At 35.1% G+C, this 27,770-nt stretch overlaps 1 protein-coding gene across 1 annotated transcript in view; it reads left to right on the forward strand.

The window, feature by feature from the left end:
* Positions 1-10,620: 10,620 nt before the first annotated feature.
* Positions 10,621-27,770, forward strand: part of LOC111058580 (UDP-GalNAc:beta-1,3-N-acetylgalactosaminyltransferase 2) — a 48,070-nt gene continuing 30,920 nt past the window's right edge. Inside the window, exons 1-5 of the mRNA XM_022346118.2 lie at positions 10,621-11,065; positions 12,501-12,725; positions 19,170-19,415; positions 19,671-19,895; positions 20,672-20,855. Coding sequence (XP_022201810.2) covers positions 10,996-11,065; positions 12,501-12,725; positions 19,170-19,415; positions 19,671-19,895; positions 20,672-20,855 — 950 coding nt within the window. The 5' untranslated portion in view covers positions 10,621-10,995. The remainder of the gene's footprint in view (positions 11,066-12,500; positions 12,726-19,169; positions 19,416-19,670; positions 19,896-20,671; positions 20,856-27,770) is intronic.

A 27,770-nucleotide genomic window follows, 5' to 3' on the forward strand; every position in this document is an offset into this window, starting at 1 on the left:
CTCATATTCAGCCATGTCTGTTTATGTTCAGCTACTCTATTTACGTTCTTTTCCATCGTGGAAAAGTACGATTAACTGATCAGTGAACGAACCGGATATGATGTATTTTTTTCTCATCAGTAAGACCAAAGACCTTGAAGAGGTATAAACGCACAATACCTATGCCTTCCCAATGCTAGCTCTTACTTGAAATTAAAGGTTCCATTGAGGTATTTTAGCACGAGATATTATATAATATATATTTTTTGTAATATTATAGATCACAAAAATCTTCAAGATCTTTAGTATGTAATAATCTCCCAGGCTGTCCCCTTAATGGCCGATTTCAATTCCAAATAAAATACCGCGCTGCATGTGAGTCTATGCATCGTTCAACGACAAAACAGTACATCGTTCAGAGCCACGTTCACTCACCGATCTCATCGTTCACTCACCGATTTGTGGCTTTGAACTCAACCATTGCTGTCAACCTACTGATTGGGGAGTGGATACAACTTGGACACAAGTCGTCTCAATTGACCAGTAGACAACCGCACTGTAGCCACTCTTAACTACTCCATCTGCTCCTGGAAAAACTTCCTCTACTACACCAATGGGCCACCGCAAAGGGGGCAAGTTGGTTTGGTCTACTACTACAACCAGGCCCGGCCCCAGGGGTGGGCGGACCGGGCGGCCGCCCAGGGCGGCAGATTTTGGGGGCGGCAAATTTTAAGGAACGAAAAATTTAAAAATACAAATGAATGATAAATTTATAATATCAAATGTGAATATGGTAGTCAAATATTATACAAGAAGCTTCTCCAACCTCGCGCTAATGAAGACTTTTCTAAGATCAATCATGTCCCAGGAACGAATGAGTGGTCTAGCGAACATAAAAGAGTTCAGTCCCCATGAATTGATGAATGAATTTCCCCATGCAAAGGTCAGATGAGTTCTACTTAATTAAACAAACTTGTAGAAATTGTAGTTTTAATTACTTAGCAAGTTAATTAGGCCTAATACTCTGTTGCAGTCTACGTCTTAAGGCTGTGCAAAGGCTAAAAATAAACTTCCCACTTAAGATATTTTTCAAAGTTTTTCGATTTGTATATTATCAAGCTATCAAAATGAAAAAGTTTTCTTGGGAAAACATTTTTTTCCGATCAATACTTTTTGAGATATGAGCGCCTAAAGTTTAAATTTTGGGGACAGAACATTTCAAATTTGGTAAGAGATAAATCCATGAGATTTAAAGGATAAACTCTTCATGGTACGGTATTGTTAAAACTTTTTTTTTGAAAATATCAATTTTGAGAAAGTTATTCAATTTACAAAAAAAACTCAACTAAACTTTAGTTTAGGTCATTTTTAGTAAATTGAATAACTTTCTCAAAAATTGATATTTTCAGAAAAGTTTTGTTTTATTCAATCAACAATACAATGAAGAATTCATCCTTTGAATTTCATGGGTTTATCTCGTACCGAATTTGAAATGTTCTGTCCCAAAAATTTGAACTTTAGGCGCTCATGTCTCAAAACGTAATGATTGGAAAAGAATGTTTTCCAATAAAACTTTTTCATTTTGATAGCTTGATAATATATAAATCAAAAAACTTTGAATATCACCAGTAGAAAGTTCATTTTTTAGGCTTTGCACAGCCTGTTTTCTTATTGTGTACCTGTTTCAAACATAAAAATAGTTTAATCAGATATATTGTGTTACTAGTCCAGTCACTATATACATTGGTGCTTGAAATTTACATTGTAGTTCTGATTTTTTAATTTTTTTTTTGGATACATGAGAAAAGTCCAGAACCAAATTCTCCATGCAAAATTCCTTTGTGCTATATACAGAGTAGCCTAAAAACCTCATATTTTTGGTTCATTTTCCAGTTTTCAGCTATTTCCTCCAAAATCATTGATCGGACAGAAAAATTTGTTCTCGCCTTTTTTTAAGATTATAAAATTCTGAATTAAATGAGATCATTCGGAATTCTCTATCTCCAATGAGTAGCCTACTGAGTTATAATCTTTCAAAAATGAGTAAAATTTTAAGAAAAAAATAAATTTTGATCATATTTAGTATTTGATAGTTACAATCTAGATGTAAAATTCGGATCTTTTTGTGTAATTTTGTGCTCTACAATTTGAGACTAGGTAGAGTGCTCTATCTCATATAAATTTCCAGGTACACCTCACAACAATGCTCCTTGTATTGTGAAAAACACCTAATTTTTAGCTTCAACCATCATCACCATCCATATTGTTCTCACAGTGATATTTTTCAGTATGATATAAGTTTATGAAATTATGTTCTATGAGAATCAACCGTTAGATGCACTTCATTTCAGTATTTCCTAGTGGAGAGGCTCGCTTAAAGACACCTCAAGGCCATTTTTAAAATTTTCTATAACTTTCGAATCGTATTGGAATTGAAAGTATTCAATTGCAGTAGAAAGACAGGGAACACTCTCACATCCTTACTAGATTTGAAATTTTAATCTGAAGCATTTCACAAGATATGCAGCTTTGAATATAGAAATTGGTCATTTTTTGTTTATGGGAATATGGGCTTAAGTACACTAAACAACAACAAATTTTCCATTTTTTGACTGAATTTGACTTTTGATGCATGATATTGAACCGCCTTGACGAGCCGAGAAGAATGAAGTATTATAGTACGATGAGATCCGAGCTTTTTGTCAATAGTTATAAGTGTTTGAAATTTTGATCCTTGAGGTATCCTTAAGCGCGCCTCTCCACTAGGAAATAATGAAGTGAAGTGCATCTATTGGGTGATTCTCATAGAACATAATTTCATGAACTTATATCATTGTGGAAAATATCACTGTGAGGACAATGTGGATGGTGATGATGGTTGAAGCTAAAAATTAGGTGTTTTCACAATACAAGGAGCATTGTTGTTAGGTGTACCTGGAAATCTATATGAGATAGAACGCTCTACCTAGTCTCGAATTGTAGAGCACAAAATTATGCCCAAAGGGATTTTGAAATTTACATCTAGATTGTAACAATCTGGATATATTGTTGATCAAATACTAAATAGGATCAAAATTATTATTTTTTTTTAATTTCACTCATTTTTGAAAAATCATAACTCAGTACTCATTGGAGATAGAGAGTTCCGAATGATCTCATTTCATCCAGAATTTTATAATCTTAAAAAAAGGGAAGAGCAAATGTTTCTGTCCGATCACTGATTTTGGAGAGAGTACTGAAAACTGCTGAAAACTGGAAAATGAACAGAAAATACGAGGTTTTTGGGTCATTCTGTATATAGCACAAGGGAATTTTGCATGAAGAATTTGGTTCTGGACTTTTCTCATTTATCCAAATAAAATATTAAAAATCAGAACTACAATATAAATTGTAAGCACACCCCCTTTTTTGTCTATACTATTCCCCAATATTTATATTTGTCAAATATTTGTTTAAATGTCCATACTAACTGCCCTACCTGAAGGTTTGTGTCACTCTCAAACCACTTATTCTTCTGTTGAAGAGTGTGGAGGTATTCACTCTCCCACCTCTTCCACAATCTCTGAGTGAAGCGATTAATCTTTTCCCAACGAGACAGTTTGTGCTCGTTGACATCACTCACGTCAATTTCAGGAACCGCCAACAGAGGGCGATGAACAAGGAAATGTCCGGGAGTCAGCGCCTCGTAGTCATCAGGAGATGAAGAGAGCGCATACAACGGTCTCGAATTGAGTATCGCTTCAATTTTCACCAACAGAGTGGAAAGCTCAACAATAGTTAGGACCGAATTTCCCACTTCACGAAACAAATGGAATTTCACATTTTTAATATTAGACTCACAGATTCCATTCATGAAAGGAGCATGTGGAATATTAAAACAAAATTGGATGCTTTTAGATGACATCGCATCACAGACGTTGGATTGATTTTCTGATGATCTGAGAAATTCAACAATTTCCTTCAATTGTCGCGCAGCACCTTTGAAATTCGTCCCTTGATCACAGAATATTTCTTTAGGCAATCCACGCCTAGAAACAAAACGATAGAGAGAGTTAATAAACTCTTCGGATGAAAGACTTGTAAGCACCTCAATGTGACAAGCTTTTGTTGCCAGACAGACAAACAGTGCAAAGTATGCCTTGTACGTACGAGCTTTGGGCCGAATACTCTCTTTGACAGTGAAAGGACCAGCTAGATCGACCGCAGCCTTCAGAAAGGGAGCACTGGGAACAACACGAGAGCTGGGAAGATCACCCATGACGGGAGCAACAGGAGTTGCATTGAATAAACGGCAACGAGTACAATTGAAAATCACATTTCTGATAACACTGTGTGCTCCAACAATCCAAAAATAACGCTGAATAAGAGCACGCACTATTCTTGGTCCAGCATGAAGATGAGAAATATGATAATATTCAATGAGGAGTTTAGTAAAATGACTATCTTTATGTATCAAACAAGGATGCTTGGCTTCATATCCTAAAGCACTATTAACCAATCTGCCACCAACACGAATCACACCATCACAATCCAAGAATACAGACAATTTTTGGAAACTCTTATCACAAGGTTTACCCTCTTTCAATAGGATTACCATTGACATTTAAACAAATATTTGACAAATATAAATATTGGGGAATAGTATAGACAAAAAAGGGGGTGTGCTTACAATTTATATTGTAGTTCTGATTTTTAATATTTTATTTGGATAAATGAGAAAAGTCCAGAACCAAATTCTTCATGCAAAATTCCCTTGTGCTATATACAGAATGACCCAAAAACCTCGTATTTTCTGTTCATTTTCCAGTTTTCAGCAGTTTTCAGTACTCTCTCCAAAATCAGTGATCGGACAGAAACATTTGCTCTTCCCTTTTTTTAAGATTATAAAATTCTGGATGAAATGAGATCATTCGGAACTCTCTATCTCCAATGAGTACTGAGTTATGATTTTTCAAAAATGAGTGAAATTAAAAAAAAATAATAATTTTGATCCTATTTAGTATTTGATCAACAATATATCCAGATTGTTACAATCTAGATGTAAATTTCAAAATCCCTTTGGGCATAATTTTGTGCTCTACAATTCGAGACTAGGTAGAGCGTTCTATCTCATATAGATTTCCAGGTACACCTAACAACAATGCTCCTTGTATTGTGAAAACACCTAATTTTTAGCTTCAACCATCATCACCATCCACATTGTCCTCACAGTGATATTTTCCACAATGATATAAGTTCATGAAATTATGTTCTATGAGAATCACCCAATAGATGCACTTCACTTCATTATTTCCTAGTGGAGAGGCGCGCTTAAGGATACCTCAAGGATCAAAATTTCAAACACTTATAACTATTGACAAAAAGCTCGGATCTCATCGTACTATAATACTTCATTCTTCTCGGCTCGTCAAGGCGGTTCAATATCATGCATCAAAAGTCAAATTCAGTCAAAAAATGGAAAATTTGTTGTTGTTTAGTGTACTTAAGCCCATATTCCCATAAACAAAAAATGACCAATTTCTATATTCAAAGCTGCATATCTTGTGAAATGCTTCAGATTAAAATTTCAAATCTAGTAAGGATGTGAGAGTGTTCCCTGTCTTTCTACTGCAATTGAATACTTTCAATTCCAATACGATTCGAAAGTTATAGAAAATTTTAAAAATGGCCTTGAGGTGTCTTTAAGCGAGCCTCTCCACTAGGAAATACTGAAATGAAGTGCATCTAACGGTTGATTCTCATAGAACATAATTTCATAAACTTATATCATACTGAAAAATATCACTGTGAGAACAATATGGATGGTGATGATGGTTGAAGCTAAAAATTAGGTGTTTTTCACAATACAAGGAGCATTGTTGTGAGGTGTACCTGGAAATTTATATGAGATAGAGCACTCTACCTAGTCTCAAATTGTAGAGCACAAAATTACACAAAAAGATCCGAATTTTACATCTAGATTGTAACTATCAAATACTAAATATGATCAAAATTTATTTTTTTCTTAAAATTTTACTCATTTTTGAAAGATTATAACTCAGTAGGCTACTCATTGGAGATAGAGAATTCCGAATGATCTCATTTAATTCAGAATTTTATAATCTTAAAAAAAGGCGAGAACAAATTTTTCTGTCCGATCAATGATTTTGGAGGAAATAGCTGAAAACTGGAAAATGAACCAAAAATATGAGGTTTTTAGGCTACTCTGTATATAGCACAAAGGAATTTTGCATGGAGAATTTGGTTCTGGACTTTTCTCATGTATCCAAAAAAAAAATTAAAAAATCAGAACTACAATGTAAATTTCAAGCACCAATGTATATAGTGACTGGACTAGTAACACAATATATCTGATTAAACTATTTTTATGTTTGAAACAGGTACACAATAAGAAAACAGGCTGTGCAAAGCCTAAAAAATGAACTTTCTACTGGTGATATTCAAAGTTTTTTGATTTATATATTATCAAGCTATCAAAATGAAAAAGTTTTATTGGAAAACATTCTTTTCCAATCATTACGTTTTGAGACATGAGCGCCTAAAGTTCAAATTTTTGGGACAGAACATTTCAAATTCGGTACGAGATAAACCCATGAAATTCAAAGGATGAATTCTTCATTGTATTGTTGATTGAATAAAACAAAACTTTTCTGAAAATATCAATTTTTGAGAAAGTTATTCAATTTACTAAAAATGACCTAAACTAAAGTTTAGTTGAGTTTTTTTTGTAAATTGAATAACTTTCTCAAAATTGATATTTTCAAAAAAAAAGTTTTAACAATACCGTACCATGAAGAGTTTATCCTTTAAATCTCATGGATTTATCTCTTACCAAATTTGAAATGTTCTGTCCCCAAAATTTAAACTTTAGGCGCTCATATCTCAAAAAGTATTGATCGGAAAAAAATGTTTTCCCAAGAAAACTTTTTCATTTTGATAGCTTGATAATATACAAATCGAAAAACTTTGAAAAATATCTTAAGTGGGAAGTTTATTTTTAGCCTTTGCACAGCCTTAAGACGTAGACTGCAACAGAGTATTAGGCCTAATTAACTTGCTAAGTAATTAAAACTACAATTTCTACAAGTTTGTTTAATTAAGTAGAACTCATCTGACCTTTGCATGGGGAAATTCATTCATCAATTCATGGGGACTGAACTCTTTTATGTTCGCTAGACCACTCATTCGTTCCTGGGACATGATTGATCTTAGAAAAGTCTTCATTAGCGCGAGGTTGGAGAAGCTTCTTGTATAATATTTGACTACCATATTCACATTTGATATTATAAATTTATCATTCATTTGTATTTTTAAATTTTTCGTTCCTTAAAATTTGCCGCCCCCAAAATCTGCCGCCCTGGGCGGCCGCCCGGTCCGCCCACCCCTGGGGCCGGGCCTGGTTGTAGTAGTAGACCAAACCAACTTGCCCCCTTTGCGGTGGCCCATTGGTGTAGTAGAGGAAGTTTTTCCAGGAGCAGATGGAGTAGTTAAGAGTGGCTACAGTGCGGTTGTCTACTGGTCAATTGAGACGACTTGTGTCCAAGTTGTATCCACTCCCCAATCAGTAGGTTGACAGCAATGGTTGAGTTCAAAGCCACAAATCGGTGAGTGAACGATGAGATCGGTGAGTGAACGTGGCTCTGAACGATGTACTGTTTTGTCGTTGAACGATGCATAGACTCACATGCAGCGCGGTATTTTATTTGGAATTGAAATCGGCCATTAAGGGGACAGCCTGGGAGATTATTACATACTAAAGATCTTGAAGATTTTTGTGATCTATAATATTACAAAAAATATATATTATATAATATCTCGTGCTAAAATACCTCAATGGAACCTTTAATTTCAAGTAAGAGCTAGCATTGGGAAGGCATAGGTATTGTGCGTTTATACCTCTTCAAGGTCTTTGGTCTTACTGATGAGAAAAAAATACATCATATCCGGTTCGTTCACTGATCAGTTAATCGTACTTTTCCACCGATGGAAAAGAACGTAAATAGAGTAGCTGAACATAAACAGACATGGCTGAATATGAGGTTGTTTACAAATAATGGACTCCATTATAATGTATTTGGGAGCAGAGAAATGCATGATTACATAAATTCAATAACATTTAAAATATTTTACAAAACATTTAAAACTACTCCAATCACCTGATGGTTTTCCATTTTAATTGATTACAATGAAATAGGTTAAGTTCTAGTTTTGTTTACAAAATATGATCAACAGGGGAAACATGTGTCAGTCATAACCAAAGACCTTAAAGATGCAAGGTTTAAGGTCTTTGGTCATAACTCATGAGAAACCGTTCAGCCACATAATACACACAAAATGGAAGGTATCAATCTAACCAAGATTTGAGTGCACCAAGACCACGACACATGACTGCATCATCTTGTTAGAAATTAAATCTACTGCTGTATTACAATGCTACACTTTTTTTCAAGATGGCGGATTATGGCGTCAAGATACTAGCCGACTTTCAGTTCTGTGGTTCATCTGTGATCACTAATCTGTGATCAGGTTTTTTACTGAACGTAAAACCTAGGTCTGCTTGCTGGCAACTGAATAAGGAGAAAATGATTTCTCCCCTCTACCAATGCCTCGCACTGGCTGGGTGCTCACCCACAGCTGGCTGAGTAAGCACAAATAAAAATAATAATGCTCTCTTTGTTCTTATTCTTCTTCCTAAATGTTAATACTTATTTGCCATATTATAAATGAAAGGGAAATGAAATTTGATTCATAATCAAAATTCGTTTCAGCTTACTGTATTCCTAACTCTACAGTTCTTTTTGTAGACTGAAAAATACAGAAGATTTTAATAATCCTAATTTTATTATTATTTACATGTTTTATCAATAAAATTATTCAGTGAGCAGGTAGCCTATTCAATATTACAGTATCTAAGTTTTCTAATCAGGTCCCGATTTGTTGTAGCCTACCTGAGTATGGACAGGCAAAAATTATAAGTTAGTGGCAAGCATTTACCTTATTAGTCTACTTATCTAGTGTAGCATTATTATTTATTTATTTATCATTTGCAATCAACTTAAGGACAAAGAAACAGAAACTTCTTACAGTGTAAGTTATTTGCCACGGTCCATAGATCGGGGAATCGTTTGGTTTTATTAAAACTATAAGTGACTCTTCCGTATAATTAGCAATATTTGTTTTGAAGGTAGACTACATTTCAGATGTTAAAATCTAAAAATTATTTCAAATATGGCCTAGGCAATTAAGTTAATCTTACCTGGTACAGTGATAAATAGCCTAATCATACTATTAACCGTTTCAACTTTCTGTTACGAATTCATCCATATAATGCTTTGTGTTTGATTAGTCTTCTGTTAAAGAAGGACTTATTTATAAGAATAAACCTACCAAGTTATGACTGATTTTGTATTTACTGTACTTTGTTACATCTTAACCTGACTGTTCAGTTAGTTGATAAAACATAACCTTATCTCCTTACAATATTCCGCTAAACATAACCTAAAAAATATCAGTAGAAGTTTTAAACCGTTATGTTGGTAGTGAGGTCACGTGAGGTAGTCATTGGTCTATTTGCGTTTTCTCTTTCGTTAAGATCATACATTTTGTATCTACTGTACTTTGTTACATCTTAACCTGACTGTTCAGTTAGTTGATAAAACATAACCTTATCTCCTTACAATATTCCGCTAAACATAACCTAAAAAATATCAGTAGAAGTTTTAAACCGTTATGTTGGTAGTGAGGTCACGTGAGGTAGTCATTGGTCTATTTGCGTTTTCTCTTTCGTTAAGATCATACACCAGAGTGGTTTGTGCTCGTTGATTGTGTTCATGGGAGGTTGCGGTACATGTACGATTTTGACCAAGGACACGAAAATGCGTTCGGTGGGAGCTTTTGACAGTTTAGGTACCGGTCGCCATCTTGGTACAGAGTGGAGTGGTGCATGCTCACTTGCACCGCGTACATGCTCACTTGCACCGCTTGAAAAGTATGTTCCACAAAACCGGTACCGGGATCAACGCTTCTTAATGGTCGAGAGTTAAAGCGTTGGTTGTCTGCTGTTTTGTTAGGTTATGTCTTCACATTCAGAGTCTATATACTAAAATAGGATGAGGCGTACGAAGTATTTTATTCCATTGATGGAATTAATTACAGAATAGTCGAAAAGCAAGAAATTCATTCATTATTGGCTGGAAAGTTTATTATTTTTCAGCTTTATTGACTATTCTACTAAACTAAAATGTGTTTATGTTATCTATTAGTCAGAATACTATATTTTGTTGATTCATTCCTAGGCCAGGATCTATCCAGATGAATGTCTGGATAGTAGACATAAATCAAGAAACTTCAATTATTAACATTTTGCTAATATTCCATAAAACGTTTTATTCATTAACACTGATTGCATAGAAAAAGTAGTCAAATTTTCATTGATGACAACACAAACCATCATTAATTATTAAAAAAAACTTTATAAGGAAAAACATGATTACATTATATATTTTTTTCAAATAATAATAAAATATTATTATTGAATCAATAATAATAAATAATAGCTGAAATGTTCATATATTGATAACACCTTTATTATTTTGTCAACATCGATCTGTAAACGATAAATTTCAAAAGTACGCGCCAAAAACGGTGAACCGTTCGTTCGGTGGGAGCAAGTAGTGGTGCACCAGTCAGTCACATGGTTTCTGGTTACTGCTCACTTCGCCGAAGCCGTACATGCACCGCAACCTCCCATGAACACAATGGTTGACTTGCTACACGAATCTTTTGAGGTTAAAATAAACAAATTTATTTAGTTTTGAAGACTGTACATCTTCTTGTGCTCATGTAATGTACAAAAATGTAGCTGTAGTAATTTTTAAAAGTTTAATACTGTGATTGACATACCAGAGATATCTGTCTTTTATAAGAGTTTGTCTAGTTCAGTGAAATTGAAAACCATCTTGAATATAATAATATTGTTTGTTTCAAGTCAGAAGGCTATCTTTTAATTTAATAGCTATGAGCTATTATAATCAAAATTTCTTTCTTCCATCATTGATCACATTAGTTGTGTGCATAGTTTTAAAATGTAAAGTATTCTCTAGAATTGATTATTATGTTAGCTAGCCTAGTATTATTATTATTTTTATCATATATTGATTCATTAATGACAATATAGGTAATATTATAACTAATAACTGTTTTGCTTGCAGCTTTTTGTTCTTTTTGACTTCATAACTTCAACGATTAATGAAAAAAATGTGTGCTAATTATGAGCTTATAGAGAATATAGCATAAAATCCCATTAAGGCCGCCCTTCAGGACGCATAATCCAGCAGTGAAACCTGAATGGATCGATAGAGGAGGAGACAATTTCATTTATGGAAATTTTACACTATTGACTGAACAAGCATTGTGGATAGTTAAAATGTTTTATCAATTTTTTTATAGCTATAACAAGTTTTAACATGTAAAATGAATATGTAATCCATGTAGTCTTATGTAAAATTTGACGAATCCAATGACGACTGTCTCAAATAATATTGTAATTTCAATCGTTTTTGAATTATTGGAAAATGTGGAAGAATGTTAACTTGATGATTGATAGGCATATAAAATATTGGATTTTATAAAATAAAGGGAAAAATGTTTTGTCACTTGATAGCCTGAACTCAACTTTTTTTATAGATTTTTGAAAGTATAAAAACATTTGCGCACTCCACACTTTTCAATTTCTATTTTTAATATCTTCAGTGGGTACTAAATAAGTTTCTTGCATAGTCAGGTAAGGTTAGGTCAGGCTAGCCTTGAAGGTTATATAAGGCATGGTTAGGTCAGGCTTCGTTTGGTTCGGTTAGATTATACCTGGTTGGGTTAGATATCTAAATTATGCCACTTTTGTTTATCTTGGTTAGGTTAGGTTGAGTTTGGTTAGGCTTGCTTCAATCAGGTTCACTTGTTTAGGTTTGGTTAGGTTAGTCTTGATTTGACAATTAAATTAAACTTTTGAATTTATATTTCTTTGCTAAGTGTGTGGGTAATTTGATTGTATATTGCAAAGAAATATGAATCATCATAAAAATTGTAAAGTATGGAATGAGCAAACTTTCTCATTTTCCCAAATATCTCCAAAAATTTTGAGATAAGGAGCTATAAGAGATTTTCTCCACTAATGCACGAGATTGTTTTTTTATTCATATCATACCTACTGCAAGCGGATAGAGCTATCTGCTTTGTTGAATGATAGACAAAGACAGCAACACAATCTAATGTTAATCAAATACTGCCATGATAATGTAGAGCTCACTCAAAAATAATTGATTAAAAGTTTACTCCTATACCTATAGATCTTTTAAAAAGTAATACAGAAAATTCAAATGTTGTTAATATTTTTCAACTATAAATAGTGGTAAATTGTGGATTCTCTAGACTAGAAAAACTTTCTAATGGAAGAGTTCTACAAATTCACTATTACATAAAATCTATTATTTCAAAATAATAATCCATATATTTTATGATTTCAGTAATCTATGATATCAATAATGTACCTGCTACGCAACTTGTTATTGGAATTATCAGTGCCCAAGAAAATTTCAACCAACGTAAAACCTTGAGAGATACTTGGCTAACCTTAGCTAGTGAATTGGATGTCAAATATTACTTTGTTATTGGTAAAGGCTTTTGCCCAATTCCACTCGAATATCGATCATCATATCTCTCATGTGAAAAGTGGAATCCAAACCTGGAAGGTAATTTTTATCATTATTTTTATTTGTTTCTTCATTTACATTGAATGCAGCAAAAAATCTTTGATTTTATGTTATCGGTTCCAAAACAGTTTTCATTTCTGTTCTGAATTATTGGTTGAAGATTAATTAATTTTTTATATTTCAATTCATCATCATATTGGATCTGATACAGATATAATCAGACGGAACACATTGCCAACATCTATCTGCATGGCTTTATCCTATTTAATTAATGCAATGATAATTATTATTAGATATTAAATCATCAGATAGATACTATCTCATGTCCGTTTCACCAAGCTCAGTCAAGAAATACGAACGTGGTCAAATCAAATCAGGCACGGTTAACAACTTCACTGATACATGTAATCTTTTTGCGATAGTTAGTATTTATAATTCCAAAATAGAATTGGAATTCATAGATTGAATTTAATAATTCCCGTGCACACTAACTTGTAAATCGGTCCCACCTAGACAGTGTTCAAAAGTTTTGACCTATCTTGGTGAAACCGGCATTAGAGTCTAGAGAATATGATAGCCAACTTACTTACTTGATACTTAAGGACGTTGCCAATGACTGGGGTTTCCAGATAGGCAGTGTCGGAATTCTCAATAAAAATAACCTACATGGTCATTCATGCTGTGGAGGTGCTTGACTCCCAAAAATTGGTTCAATGTAAAAATTCTGCAGTGAGTAGAGTGGCTTTTCCAGGAGTTTATTTTTCAACATGGTATAGATCCAAGAGTTCCGTGTTTCCTGAATTTGTCTAGGAAGGCTGTTAAAAAATCTTATTGCCTGCAAAGGAAAGCTATTGTAGTTCCCCGCCAGTCGGCTCCGGGGCACCTCCAATCTAGTGGAATGTCGCGTATTGTGGCTGTGTATATCACACCATTTTTGAAACTGCTCCAGGTTTTTCTTGATATACATCAGCGAGCACAACACATCTTGACTGTACACCGTGAGTATCACAAGATCCTTAAATAGTGGCCTGCAGTGATCCCTGAAGCCGGAAAATGTCACTATCCTCAGAGCCTTCTTTTGCAGTAGCAGCACATTGTGGACAGCTGGTGCGTGACCCCACAGGAGCAATCCATAGATGATATGGCTGTGAAACAGCGAATGATAGGCCTTGATAAGACTTCTCTGATCCACCACACATCTCAGCTTACAAAGGAGGTACAGCACTCTGGACAATTTCCTGCATACTTGATTCACATGATGATTCCAGCTCAATCGCTCATCCAACCAGAATTCTAATAGTTTTACTGGATCCGATACGACTGGCTGTCTTTTCAATGAGCAAACCAAGATGTTTGTTTTATCCTCATTTAGTTGAGCTTGTTGGCAAGAAACCACAACTTAGCTACTTCAATGAGTCTGGTGGACTCCTCCTTCGCCTGTTCCATAGTGACACCTTTGGCAATCAAGGTGGTGTCATACGCAAAAAGCACTGCCCCCTGACCACTTGAGAAGTTGTTCATGAGTAATATCTGTGGTACTCTATGCTTAACGCCTCTCAGCCTCGAGCAAGCACCTCTCAGCTGCACCACCTGTTTCCTATTCTCCAGATAGCATGTCACTGTCTTAAGGACCCCACCACTCAGACCATATTTCTCCAGCTTTCCAACCAATATCCTGTGAGGTACGCAATCGAAGGCCTTGGTAAGGTCACACAATGTGAGGGCAAGGGATTCATCATCCTCAAAACTTCTCTGAATGTTTTCTGTCAAAGCCAGGAGAGCACTAGTTGTGGATCGTCTGTTTCTAAATCCATGTTGTGATGATGACAGCAGGCCATTCTCAAAAAAGTTGGTCATCTGCATTTTCATCTCTGGCTCGATCACCTTAGAGAAGATAGGCACCATGGAGATTGGCCTGAAGTTTGCTGGATCACTGGTCTCCCCTTTCTTGTGAATCAGCACTGTTCTCGCTGTCTTGAGACAGTCTGGAAACCTTCCTGCCATAAAACAGCTGTTAATGGCTGCAGCCAATGGTTCAGCTATTTGTTTTGCTGTTGCCTTACGCACAAAGGTTGAAAGTCCATAGATATCCTGAGACCTGGAGTTTTTCGGTTTGAAACAATGTTGGTCACACGGTCAGCACTCACCGGCTTCCAGTCCATCATCTGCTGTTGCACCTGTCCTACATTGTTTATGGGATTTGAGCCACAGTCAGGCAACTCTTGCAGAATGTTTTCTGCCACACTAACAAAGTAATTTTTAAAGTCATCTGGATTGATAGGTGATTCCATTTGAGGTTTCTTTGGGCGATGGGTATTTATGATGTCCCAGGCTGCTTTGCAGTTGTTATCAGCAGACATGATAGTCTCTGACGTGTACTTTTTTTTTGCCATGCCAACCTGAATCCTGTACTCTTTTTTTCTGTTTTTGGTACTGGTTTAACCAGTAGTTTTTATCTTCAGGTGTCGCTGCTGTCTTGTGCTTATGATGAGAACCACTAGGTTCTTTACCTGGGCTAGAGTTTCGTCAAACCATGACCTATTTGCAGCTTGAGTTCCTCTTCTGCTGTTTCTCGAAACCTTCCTTATTGTCTTTGGAAATACTGTGTTGAAGACATTAACATAACCAGCCAACAGCATATCCAGCATGTATTCTTGCTTTGTGAGACCAAAAACCTCCATCCAGTTGATGCCCTCAAGCTTCTTGCAAAGAATAGGAATTCTTTCTCCTCTCACTACTATGGAGTAGCTGATGTAGTTGCCCTTCCACGGTTCCTGTGTTTGTTCAGTCTTATGTAGGCTAAACTGGCTTGAAGAACAACTGCGCTATGATCAGATATTAAGGGATCAACCACTCTGGCAGTATACTCCCAGGAGTTCAAGTTGGTTATCACAGTGTCCAGACCAGTAGCGGCTCGTGATCTTCTAGCTTGGGGGCTCAACCTCATGATCTATTGGAGAGAAAGGTCAAGAGGATATAGAGTATTGAGCATAATCAAGTGTAAAGGTGATCAATAATAATTTTAAGGAATTACACCCCAAAGATTGAGCATATTTTCTACAAATATAAATTTTTGTCCTGTTCATATTTTTCTTGTTTGATTTTTACTTCGGGAGTTGGTCACCATTATGTTTTATTTCACACCTACCCTCAATACCAATATTGTTTGTACTTAACAAATACTGAACCTTATTCATATTTCTTCATCAAAATGATGTTACGGTAACACAATAAATTATATTCACACTCTTACTAAAAGAAAATGGACACACTAGAAATACTCACGAATACACGAAACACACTAGAAATTACTATATTCTCCTACACACAAAACAAATTTATATAACGAAAAATGCAGTGAGATCTATCACAACTGTAAACAGTGTATACCCGAAACCATACCGTATAACCTCAAAACTGTCACGCTTAGGCTACTTCTTGTTTACCGCTTTTTTACTGTTTACTGCCACCAAATATAAATTTATTGGTTATAAGCAAGTTCAAGATGGCACTGTATCCGTATCACGAATACTCACGATTCATTCCGAGGTTTACCGAATGCTTCACTTGCCTCGGCTAGGTTCGGCTACTCTCGGATGAACTCGTGCGAAATTGGTTCAGACAGGATTGTGAACCAAATCTGTGCTAGCAAACCGATTCCCCTCCTCCGTTCCACTACCTCACCCAGCCCTGTTTTTGGGTTCACATCGGGGAATGAACACTGCTTTCCACCTCCACCCGTCTCGTCATCCCATTCGGTGCTGTTTCAAGCAAGCCACTCCGGGATCTCAGGCACCGGCAGCAAAACATCAACGTAAACAAGTTTACGTAGATGAAAAATGTTGTGATGTAATTTAATGAGAATAAAATAGAAATATAATTATTTGTGTTGCAAATTCATCATTGTATAGGAAGTTGATTCAATTCTGGGGGTTCAATGAACCATTGAACACATAGGACGAGCCGCCACTGGTCCAGACAAGCATCACCCCTCGTGGGACAAAGACTTCCAACAAATAGATTGTGACTTCGTAATAGGTTGACAAAGGTATCTCTCTCCTTGGATGGAGCTTCAAGGTGTACATTGAAGTCACCACCAATAATTATTCTGTCTTGCTGCCTGCTCAAGATGAAGGATAAAAATTCATCAAGAAGCAGTGTGGATCCTTCAAAGTCTTCATTTGGTGGATGGTACACAGACACAACAACAATATTACAATCCATCAGCTCCACCGCTGCAAGCTCCAATATGCACTCCTTGCAATAATTAGTAACCTCTACTATTTTATATTGCAGTTTCTTATTCAAGTAAATTACAGCACCCCCATTCTTATGAAGATTCCTGCAATAGATGCTGGCTAGGCTGAGTGTGCCGATATTCCCATAGAAGTTTGACTCCTCTTCTTTCAACCAGTGCTCTGTGATGTACATAATGCTGGGCTCCATTTCGTCCACAAAGAGGTCAAGCACATCAAGTTTTGTTCTGAGGCACTGAATGTTCAGAACTATAATGATTACATCCTCTGGTTGACTTTGCTTGTTTTTGGAAGGTGTTACTATTTCAGTGTCCCCCCTTGCCCCTTCTTGAATAAAAAGCGCCTGAGTGTGACATACTTCGGCCATTTTGTGCTGTCCAGGTTTGCATCCTTATGGTCAAACTCAACTCCAAGCTTGAAACTGCAATATGACTCACTTTCAGTATCTAGCTTTTCAACTGTGAAGCTAATTCCAGGAAAATTATTTGTTAGAAAAGAATCTACATCCTTATCTGTTGTTCCCTTTTTAATTTTTCCCAAGTGAAACCATGCTTTTTTTTCACCTGTCAATGTACAGCTCTGTACTACGTCCAAGCTGGATGAGCATGTCCCAATCAGTAAATTTTTGTCAATAGGTCTTTTTTTTGTTAGTTTTAACTGCATTGGCAAAGTTCAATTTATTCCCTTTATTATCAAGCTGAGTAGTCCTTTTTGCTTTTTTTGTTACCATATTCCAAGTAGCTTTGTCATTTTTAGCCTTGTTTGGTGAGTTGCTAAGGCTAAGTTTGCCTGGGTTATCTTGAGTAACACATATATTATCACACACATTTACACATAAATTATCACAGGGGTTATCACAGTTCAAGTTTTGACTAGTAGCAAGACCAACGGTCTCTTGTTCTTTTGATATATCATTTGTGTTTGAAGGTTTATCTTCAATATTAATAACAGAGCTGTCTTTATTTACACTTATTATGTTTTTTTTGAAGAAACTGTCATAGCATGCAACCTACCTTTCTTCTCAACGAAAATACGGTCGGTCAGTTTACTATTTACATTTCCCACTCTTTGCCCTGCAGTATGAATTGAAGTAGGCCTACTACTGTCACTATCCTTTTCAAGTTTTTTAACTCTACCATTTAAAGATGCGAGATTAGCACTCAACATCGAGAATTTCACTACGAGTTTCATTTTCGATTGCTTTTACATGATTTTTTACTTCTTTTTTATAAACACTTGAGTTACGATTTTCCAGAGCCTGTGTTTTCATGACCTCGGTCACCCTAACCTTACACTTTGAGCAGTACCAAACAAAACCATCACTAAGACCCTGAATCTTGCGGTATTCTGTGTAAGAAATGTTTAAACAGCCAATATGATGCCAATTTTCACAAAATCCCTCACATAAAAATAGCCTTTTCTGAATCCAAAACTAGATTTTTGCACACCCCACAGCATGAATCCTGCAGCTCGTCGGCCGGTGCCATCTCGATCCCTCGACCCCTATGCATTCACACTATCGTATATAAAATTACTAAGTCCGGCCACTAATGATTGCACGTACAAGTACGCTTGTACAAGCAAACCTGACCTGAAATGGAACACTAACCATACCATAGGAGGTTTACATCAGTTGAAACGGCTTGAAAAGTTTCTAGCATAAAGTAAACCATTAATAGCAACAAATAAACCACTGGGAAATCATTACAAATTATAATGATATAAAAATAATATAACCTCAAATAGAGCAGCGAAGAAGAAATAGTAGACAAAGAATCTTAAACATAAACCTAACCTCATATTCAAACAGTTGGTTTTCGCTTGCAGTATTTTGCCGAAGCTTGTGGAAGCGTGCTTGACTTACCTGCAGTATAGTTAATGGCCGGCCTCAAATGACACCTACTTATTGCTAGAGCCTTGACATTCTCCTCATGTCTTCTCCACGAATATCTCTGACCAGGGCTCGCTGTCTCCATCTTAACCTGGTTGCTATTATGAAGAAGGTTTGGTTATGAGATTATGTTGTTGGCTTACCCAAATTATTGAAATATTTTTTTTCAAAATCACAATATTCATTCTTTCAATTTACACATTATTATTATCTTTCTAATTGATTCTAATTGAGGTTGATAATTTGAAGGCCAAGACTAGCTATTAGGTTGTAGTAACATTGGAAGGTAACATGAAAAGCATAAAATTTATAATGATATCATTACTTTCATTACAGGTGTTTTTGGCGAAACAGTATTAAACACAAGTCGTATAAAAATCGAAGATAAATTTTCAAAGCCATTTAAGGGCTTCAGTTTCATATTGAGCCATGGAATAATCATCAACAGAATTGGAATCAGTTCAAAAGTTCTCAATTACTGCAAACTGCCGGTTAGAGTCATTTTGGAAAATGCTATTTCTGGACAGAGAGTCGCCACAAGTACTTTCATCAATGATGGGAGGAACACCGATGAACCACAAGGTATCATAGCAACTATATACCATACTACTACTACCACCATATACTACTTACTACTACCATATCATCAGCTATTATATTTTTACAAATACTTGAACATGCCAATCCACTAAAAGCTAATTTCAAAACAAAGTTTTCTTCAAATTAATCATTTACCATAAATTCCTAATACTAATGCTGGTATGGTAGTAAATTTTGTACCATTAAAACTTGGCACTTCACTTCATTGAATTTGGATATTTTTCTTTACTATCACAGGAGTCATCTGGAAAAATATCCCACCAATCCACTCACACGAGGGATTCGAAGGAACAATCTATGTTTCCAGTGATAGTATCTCAACATTGGGATCTTTAAATTTGAAGACTGAGTTACATGACAGAACAAAAATAGTACTATTTCTTCAGAATATTGATAACAATGGCACCACTGAATACTATGAAGGAAGTGTCAACATGGTGGCTTTCAGCTATACAATATCGGGTAAGTTTCAAGTTTATCAATCAAATAAAATTGCGAGTAACGTTACATTCAAATTTAATATTTTTCAATTCAATATTATTAGAATGATTAAACTTCCAAGTGTTTTTCGGCTTTCTAACAACATTACTAAATTCAAAATTGTTATTTGTCAATAATTATACTCAAGGAGTATTCTCGGATCAGAAATGTGAAATGTGAACTCTTTGCGTGACATACACTAGCCTAACCTTTTGGACTTCATTGCCATTAAAATTTGAAAGAGTAATTTTACAAGTAAACTTACTTCTTCCCTTTCAGATTATGATATGTATTATTAAAAATCCTTTTAATAATGTATTGATAAACAAATTATTGATTTATTGATTCAATATTGATGATTCATTGTCTCGGCTCATATGCTTGGAAAGATCCTGAACAAACTATTCTTTACAGCAGAGACTATGCCACTGTCAAGCCTGAATAGAAGAGGCTGTTTCTTGAAGAAACCCCATTTTATGCATTGAATGAGTTTTTCAGTTGTAAAAATGCTACTGTGGAATGGTATTTTGTTTGATACATGCTCTTGCCTGATTGAGTGCATGTTTTTGTTTTCTTGACTTGTCTATTTGTTATTATCAAATGTGGTCCAAATTATGAACCGGAACATAATTTTAATGACAATGAAAAATATAATTTGGTAATACAACCTGGATTTTGACCAGTTTCTTTCATGTAATACTTTGCAAAATTAAAAAGTGCAATTCATTAAAGATTTAGATCGAATAACATCTTTCCAGATTACTCTGCATTGAAAAGAAAACTGTCCGAAGAAGAAACCGAATCGAATTCGTGGCTTGCTTACACGGAACAATTGTGGTTGAAAGTCTTGCAAGAGAAAAACCATTATAATGACATTGTGCTGGTAGATGTTGTCGATGTTTACAGAAACCTCCCGAAGAAAATAATTGAATTCTACAAATGGTAAGTACAACTATAGATGATCCACTTGAAATCCAAAATTACCTTTTCTAAAAACCTCATAGACCTGTTCCGAGCATAACATTATATTTTTGATAAAAACATAATATAACTCAATTTTATTTTTTCATAGCATCTTAAAATTATTTTTTTACTTTATTGGCATTCAAGAAACAATGACATTAAAAATTTCCATTATAGAAAATATTAGAAATCAATTACTATTGCCTACTCAGCATTAGACATTTCCTATTATGGCTGAAGAGCTTGAGAACATGGCTATCAGGATCCACCACTAAAACTTCAGAGTAGCTGTCATAAAATTATACATGTAATTTCAAAATGATTGCCAAAATTCGGTACGACAGACACTAGAAGAAGAAGATTTTACATTTGACTTTATCAATTGTATTAACTTCAAAGATCTGGAACAAGATGCCAATATATATGCATATGCATTCATAGGCCAAAGTTAGAAAAAACATAATTTCACACTTAATATGTTAAATACTAATGGAATCTAGTAAGTTCTGCAGCCACTGACATGCCTCTTCTCCAGCATCATGAACTTGTGTCAGCCCTCCATGATAGGAGTGTTGTGGACACTCAGATATTAGGTGATTCATTTGTCCACATTCAATTTGAATTTGTCCACATTGGCACAGAGGATCAGATGTGTATCCCCATGCTGTCAGCACACCTTCCCACCTGCGTCCTGAACCGGCCACACCACTCTCTACGTCTCAGCTGGGTGTCAGAAACAATGTCATTAGGGTCATCCACAAGGCCTTTGTTCCTGACCTCTCCCTGCAACCATCTCAGTCTCCATAACTCCCTCGCACTTCTCATTTCCCTCTGCTCATCTAGTCTAAAGTATCTTCTTGACTTGAGGCGCCTTGGGGGAGGGTTAGCCAAATCTCTAGAAACTGGGAGATCCTCATGAATGTGTTGCAACTGGGAAATTAACTTGTTCTTCTTCTTCTCCAACGTTCTGAGATCTGAAGGCATGATGTTACTAAGCACAGGCAACCATTCAGTCTCTGTTGGTCTCAATGTCCCACTAATCTTCCTCATAGTTTCATTGAAAACTGTAGGTATCAATTTTCTCAACATGTCTGCTGCGTGCCCAGACAGAAGAGCAGTACTCCCCTGTACTGTACAGAAGTGCAAGACTTGATGTTCGAAGGGCATTCATGGTTGTTCCCCGCAAGTTTGCTGATAAACATTTGGTACGACAAACACTAGAAGAAGAAGATTTTACATTTGACTTTATCAATTGTATTAACTTCAAAGATCTGGAACAAGATGCCAATGGATCAGTTGAAATAGCTGTGTTTTATCCCATATTCGCAATGCTATTAAGGAACACCTGAGTTTGTCATTTGTCGTGAAATTGCCGATATTTTCAACCATTAACAGAATTACTCTCATAAATAAAAATGCATGGAATAGTGTGAACTGATAGGTCTAGGAATGAATCTTGGCAAGTGTGGTTAAAACCTAATCCTGGCAGGTATCTTATCGGCCCTTTTTTGCAGAATAAATATTTTATTGAATTTCTGCAAAGATGCCGCTCCTCACAGCTCTATTCCACAATAAATGTGTGTGTGAATTAGTGCAAAATACAGGACTATTCCTGTTCCAAGGAATACATATTGTGCAATGTTCCGCAGCACAAATAAATTATTACTCATACTGCTTGTCAGTTTTTCAATATGTGCATACCACGAAAGGTTTCTATTAATTATGAGACCTAGAAGATCTGTCTCTGTGACATTTCCAACTATAGTGTCTCCAGTACTGGCTGAAAGAAGTAGTTTTTAAAACTAAATTCCATACCGTACACTCTTTGACATTAAGTCTACCCTCAACACCATGTTATTCCAAAGTTAGGGATTCCACTGATAAGTGAGTCTGTAATATATATCAACGCTATCAAACGTTTTGTATGGATTCAAAAATTCCCCAATCAGTAAAATTTTCCTTATCAGTCTCATCTATGACACTTTCAATGAACGATACAGCGGCAGATACTGTAGATTTTCTTCTTATGAAGCAATTCTGGCTGGAAGATTAAGAAAATTTCGTAAGATAATCCATAACTCCGCAATAAATCAATTTTGCAAATGTCTTGGAAAAAGCTAAAAAATGCAGATGGGTCTGAAGTTGTTTTATCATTTCTGACTCCATTCTCGACATCTTTATTAAATCAGAGAATTTGCCTGCTTGAAGATCATTATCAAACTATGACAACTAAAGGTTCGACTATATTATTTTATCACAACATGCATTAATATTATACTAATTGGAATATTATCAAACCCAACACTATGTTTTGGTCTGAGACTATTATGACAAGTATTTCATTACGATCTGTTGGGAAAAGATAAGACAATTCTCACAGTAGGGTCTAGTGAAAAATTAAACTGATCTATTGCATGAGTTAGAAACATCAAAAGTTGGTATCATTCAAATGAAAATCTTATTAAAAGCGTTTGCAATATGTTTAGGATCAGTAAATATTTCTCTAGTTTGTTCCAGTTAAGTGTTTGTATCAAGACCTATGGTAACATTTCAATTACATGCATAACATTATTTTTCATACCTTTGTTTACATCATTATTTCTGCACGGAAAAAGTTTTATTTATTCAAAATAGAATTCTCTTCAATAATATTTGTAATGTTGTGTTTTATCATACCACTAGCCGTCAGGCTCGCTTCGCTCGCCATATCCGTCTAGCCAGGGGGCTCCGCCCCCCTGGACCCCCGACTGGATCGTCCGAGAATGAGATTTCATTTGAGCATTTTTATCATATGTTAGAACAATCCAGTCGGGGGTCCAGACTCAACGTCTGGCTAAACGGATATGGCGAGCGAAGCGAGCCTGACGGCTAGTAATATAATATTCCCAGGATTGAAGTAGCAGTCCCAATCAATTTTTCTGCGATAAATGCATTTAAATCTTCAACTTGGTGCCAACCTAACAAAGTCAACTCAACTTAATGCCAACCTGACAAAATTATTAATTTAGTTGCCAGTTAACAACTGTTTCGAAGAGGTACTCTATCTAGATTATAGTTCTATAGTAACATATGATATGGAAATTTCAATTATAATTAAGAGATTGGGAGAAGAAGAATATACATGCTAAAAGACGAACTTTGAACCCTTAAAAACAACCCTTAGAGTTAAAATATTGCCAAAAGATTTCTTAGTGCGCCTCTAAAGGGCCAACTGAACATACCTACCAAATTTGAACGTTTTTGGTCCGGTAGATTTTTAGTTATGCGAGTGAGTGAGTGAGTGAGTGAGTGAGTGAGTGAGTGCCATTTCGCTTTTATATAATATAGATAGTCTTATAAGGTAGTTAGCAAACTGACAGTTAAAAGCCAAAAATTTTACAGAAATCAGCTGACATTCATTTACAAAAACACACATACCAACATGACGACAAAAGATATCATTATGAAACTTTTAGGATATATGGAGAAAGCAATGGCGGATCGTTTAAAACGTCCTCCGCAATAAGGGCATATAGCTGTATGTGCCCTTCTTGTAGCTACCGCCTCGTTCAATTACAAATCAATAGAAATCAATTATTGCAAATCTGCAAATCAAATAACTCCAATACAAATCAATCAGATCAGTTGACAAAATATAAATCAGTTGACAGCTTTCTGTTTTCTGTCTTACAGTTCAAATCTTTTGACAGGCTTTCGGTCTCTCATCGACCTTTCAAAATAGGAATAGGTTCAGGAGACCTTAACTTCGGTACTTCTCCCGGTTCAATAGGTTTAGGTACTATCACCTCCTGAGGTGTTACAAACTCATTACCTTGAATACCTTTTAACAATTCATCCAAATTCAAATTATAATCAACAATTGGTACATTTTCCTGTTCAACAAATTTCCTCATTTGGTTTACATGCCTTTTCCAAATTAGATTATCTTCAGTTTTTACAATGAAAGTTACAGGAGACACTTGATCAATAATTTTCTTTTTATCCATGTACTTTTATTCTTATTGTAATTTCTAACATAAACAATGTCATCAATCGAGAAATTTATTTTGTTACAAGTCCTAGCCGGGATTTCAGATTTCAATACCTTTTGTGCTAGTACAATAGGTTTGATTCGGTCAAGTCTAGTTAACAATCTACGTCCTACATGTAATTCAGCAGGAGAAACTCCAGTAGCCTAGTACAATGCGGAGTATTTCTGTATTCTAATAAAAATTTAGAAATAGCTTATTTCACGTTTGACATTTCCTTTGACAAAACTTCTATCTTATTCTTAAATGTTTTTACAGCGTTTTCCGCCGCTCCATTCGAGGCAGGATGGAATGGTGTGGTTTTATAGTGACTTATACCATTTCTAAGTACAAATTTTTGAAATTCATCAGCCGTAAAACAAGTAGCATTATCACTCACAAGTATCAATGGAATACCCCAATTTGCAAAGTACACTCTCAACAAATCTATAGTACAATCGGTTGTTAAGCTAGAGGCTTCCATAACATCTAACCATTTAGAATAAGCATCGGTAATCAATAAGTAATATTTCCCTTTTATTGGACCACAATTATCAATATGGATTCTATGGCCGGGCGCAGCAGGCCACTTCCATGCCGAAGTTACTTTAGGAGGATTCGACTTACATTCATAACATAATTTACAAGATTTTGCTATTTCTTCTATCTCGGAATCGATATTTGGCCACCATACATACGATCGAGCCATACTTTTCATTTTCACAACTCCTAGGTGACTACTATGAAGTTCAGTTAGAATCAATTTTCTCAATGGAACAGGTATTACAATACGGTTACTTTCAATTCATCTACAATTTTAGAATTATCAGGCCATTCATATTTTACATATTCACATAATTGACTCAATACAACATATTTAGCAGTTTCTTTCTTTACATCGAAAAAATTCAAACATTGCACGTTACTCTTTACAAAATTCAAATAAGTATACTCCTCTCCTTCTTCATCAATAGTTTTACTAGGTAGAGACAATCTTGACAATCCATCAGCATTACAGTTATCCTTAGATCTAACATAATTTATTTCATAATCATAACCAGACAAAAATATTGACCATCTCTGCAACCTATTTGCAGTCATTTGATGAATACCATTCTTAGGACCGAAAATAGTTGTCAACGGTTTATGATCTGTTTTCAATATGAAATGTTTACCATACAAGTATTGATGGAAATGTTTCACGCCAAAAATTATTGCTAAAGCTTCTTTTTCCAACTGAGAATAACCTTTTTCGGCTTTGGTTAGCGTACGACTCGCATAAGCGATCGGCTTTTCATCACCATTACTGAAACGATGAGACAACATAATACCTAGTCCATAAGGAGAAGCATCACAAGATAACACAATGTCCAAATCAGGATTAAAATACACTAATACATTGCCTGACAACAATAATTCTTTACTTTTAGTAAATGCTTTTACTTGCTTACATGACCATACAAATTTTACATCTTTTCTCAATAATTCATACATTGGTGACAAAACAGTAGACAAATCCGGTAAAAACTTAGCATAGTAATTAACTAAACCTAAGTAAGCTTGTAATTCAGACACATTTGTAGGTGGTTCAGCTTCGACAATAGCTTTAACCTTATCATTATTCATATGCAAACCTTTAGCATCTATTACATGTCCGAGAAAAGAAATAGATTCTTGAAAGAATGAACATTTACTTCTTTTCACAGTTAGACCACTATCTTCCAGTCTTGACAAAACAGCTTTCAAGTTTTTAATATGTTCTTCATCATTCTTACCAGTTATAAAAATATCGTCTAGAAAACTTACAACATTATCTAGACCTCTTAATAGGTTTTCAATTTCCCTTTGAAATAATCCTGGCTCAGAAGCTACACCATAAGGTAATCGATTGTACATGAATAATCCCTTATGAGTGGGTATAGTTACCAATTTTTTTGACTTTTCATCTAGTTCTATTTGTTGATATGCTTGTGATAAATCTAGTTTACCAAATTTTTTACCACCTCTTAAAGCTACAAATAGATCATCAACTCTAGGAATTGGATGTCGATCAATCATTAACATTTTATTTATGGTGACTTTGTAATCACCAAATAACCTAATTGACCCATCTGGTTTCATCACTGGCACAATAGGTGTACCATATTCACTAGATTCTACAGGCGTCAGAATATTTTCATTAACAAGTCTATTTATTTCAAGTTCAACCTTATCCTTAATTGCATATGGTATTGGCCTTGGTTTACAAAATATTGGTCGTGCATCATCTTTGAGATGTAACTCAAATTTACGTTTAGTATACTTTCCTAATTTGACGGAAAAAACTACTGGGTAATCCTTTATTACCTTTTCTAGCTCCAATTCATTATCATTCACTTGATTCAAACCTTGAATTGTTGGTTTACAATGACTATTCAATTGACCTAAGTCTATCTTAAGAGCTTGCAACCAAGAACGTCCTAATATTGGTGAAACATTTCTTTCATCTTTATTAGATTTCATAACATACAATTGCAAACTTTTTTCTCTACAATTCTTGTTGATTGCACAATTTACATGAACTACTCCTACCGGTTTAATAGGATCACCTACATAGCTATGAAATACTTCATCAGTTGGTTTCAATTTTACAGTCAAGTCCGGGAATTGTTTTACAAAATCAGAATAACATATTGCACTAATGCCAGAACCAGTATCCACTTCAAAATTGATAGGTTTACTTTCGACAATTAATTCCATTTCAATAGGCTTTACATAATTAATTGACTTCTCAATTCGTAGATTATTCATAGAAGCAATATCAAGACATTTGAATTCTTCAATTAAAGTTTTAGATTGAGATACAATAGCATCAGATTCAACATAATTGTTTTGCTTACCTGAAGTT

Source organism: Nilaparvata lugens, chromosome 5 (genome assembly GCF_014356525.2).
Source record: "Nilaparvata lugens isolate BPH chromosome 5, ASM1435652v1, whole genome shotgun sequence".
Lineage (NCBI taxonomy): Eukaryota > Metazoa > Arthropoda > Insecta > Hemiptera > Delphacidae > Nilaparvata > Nilaparvata lugens.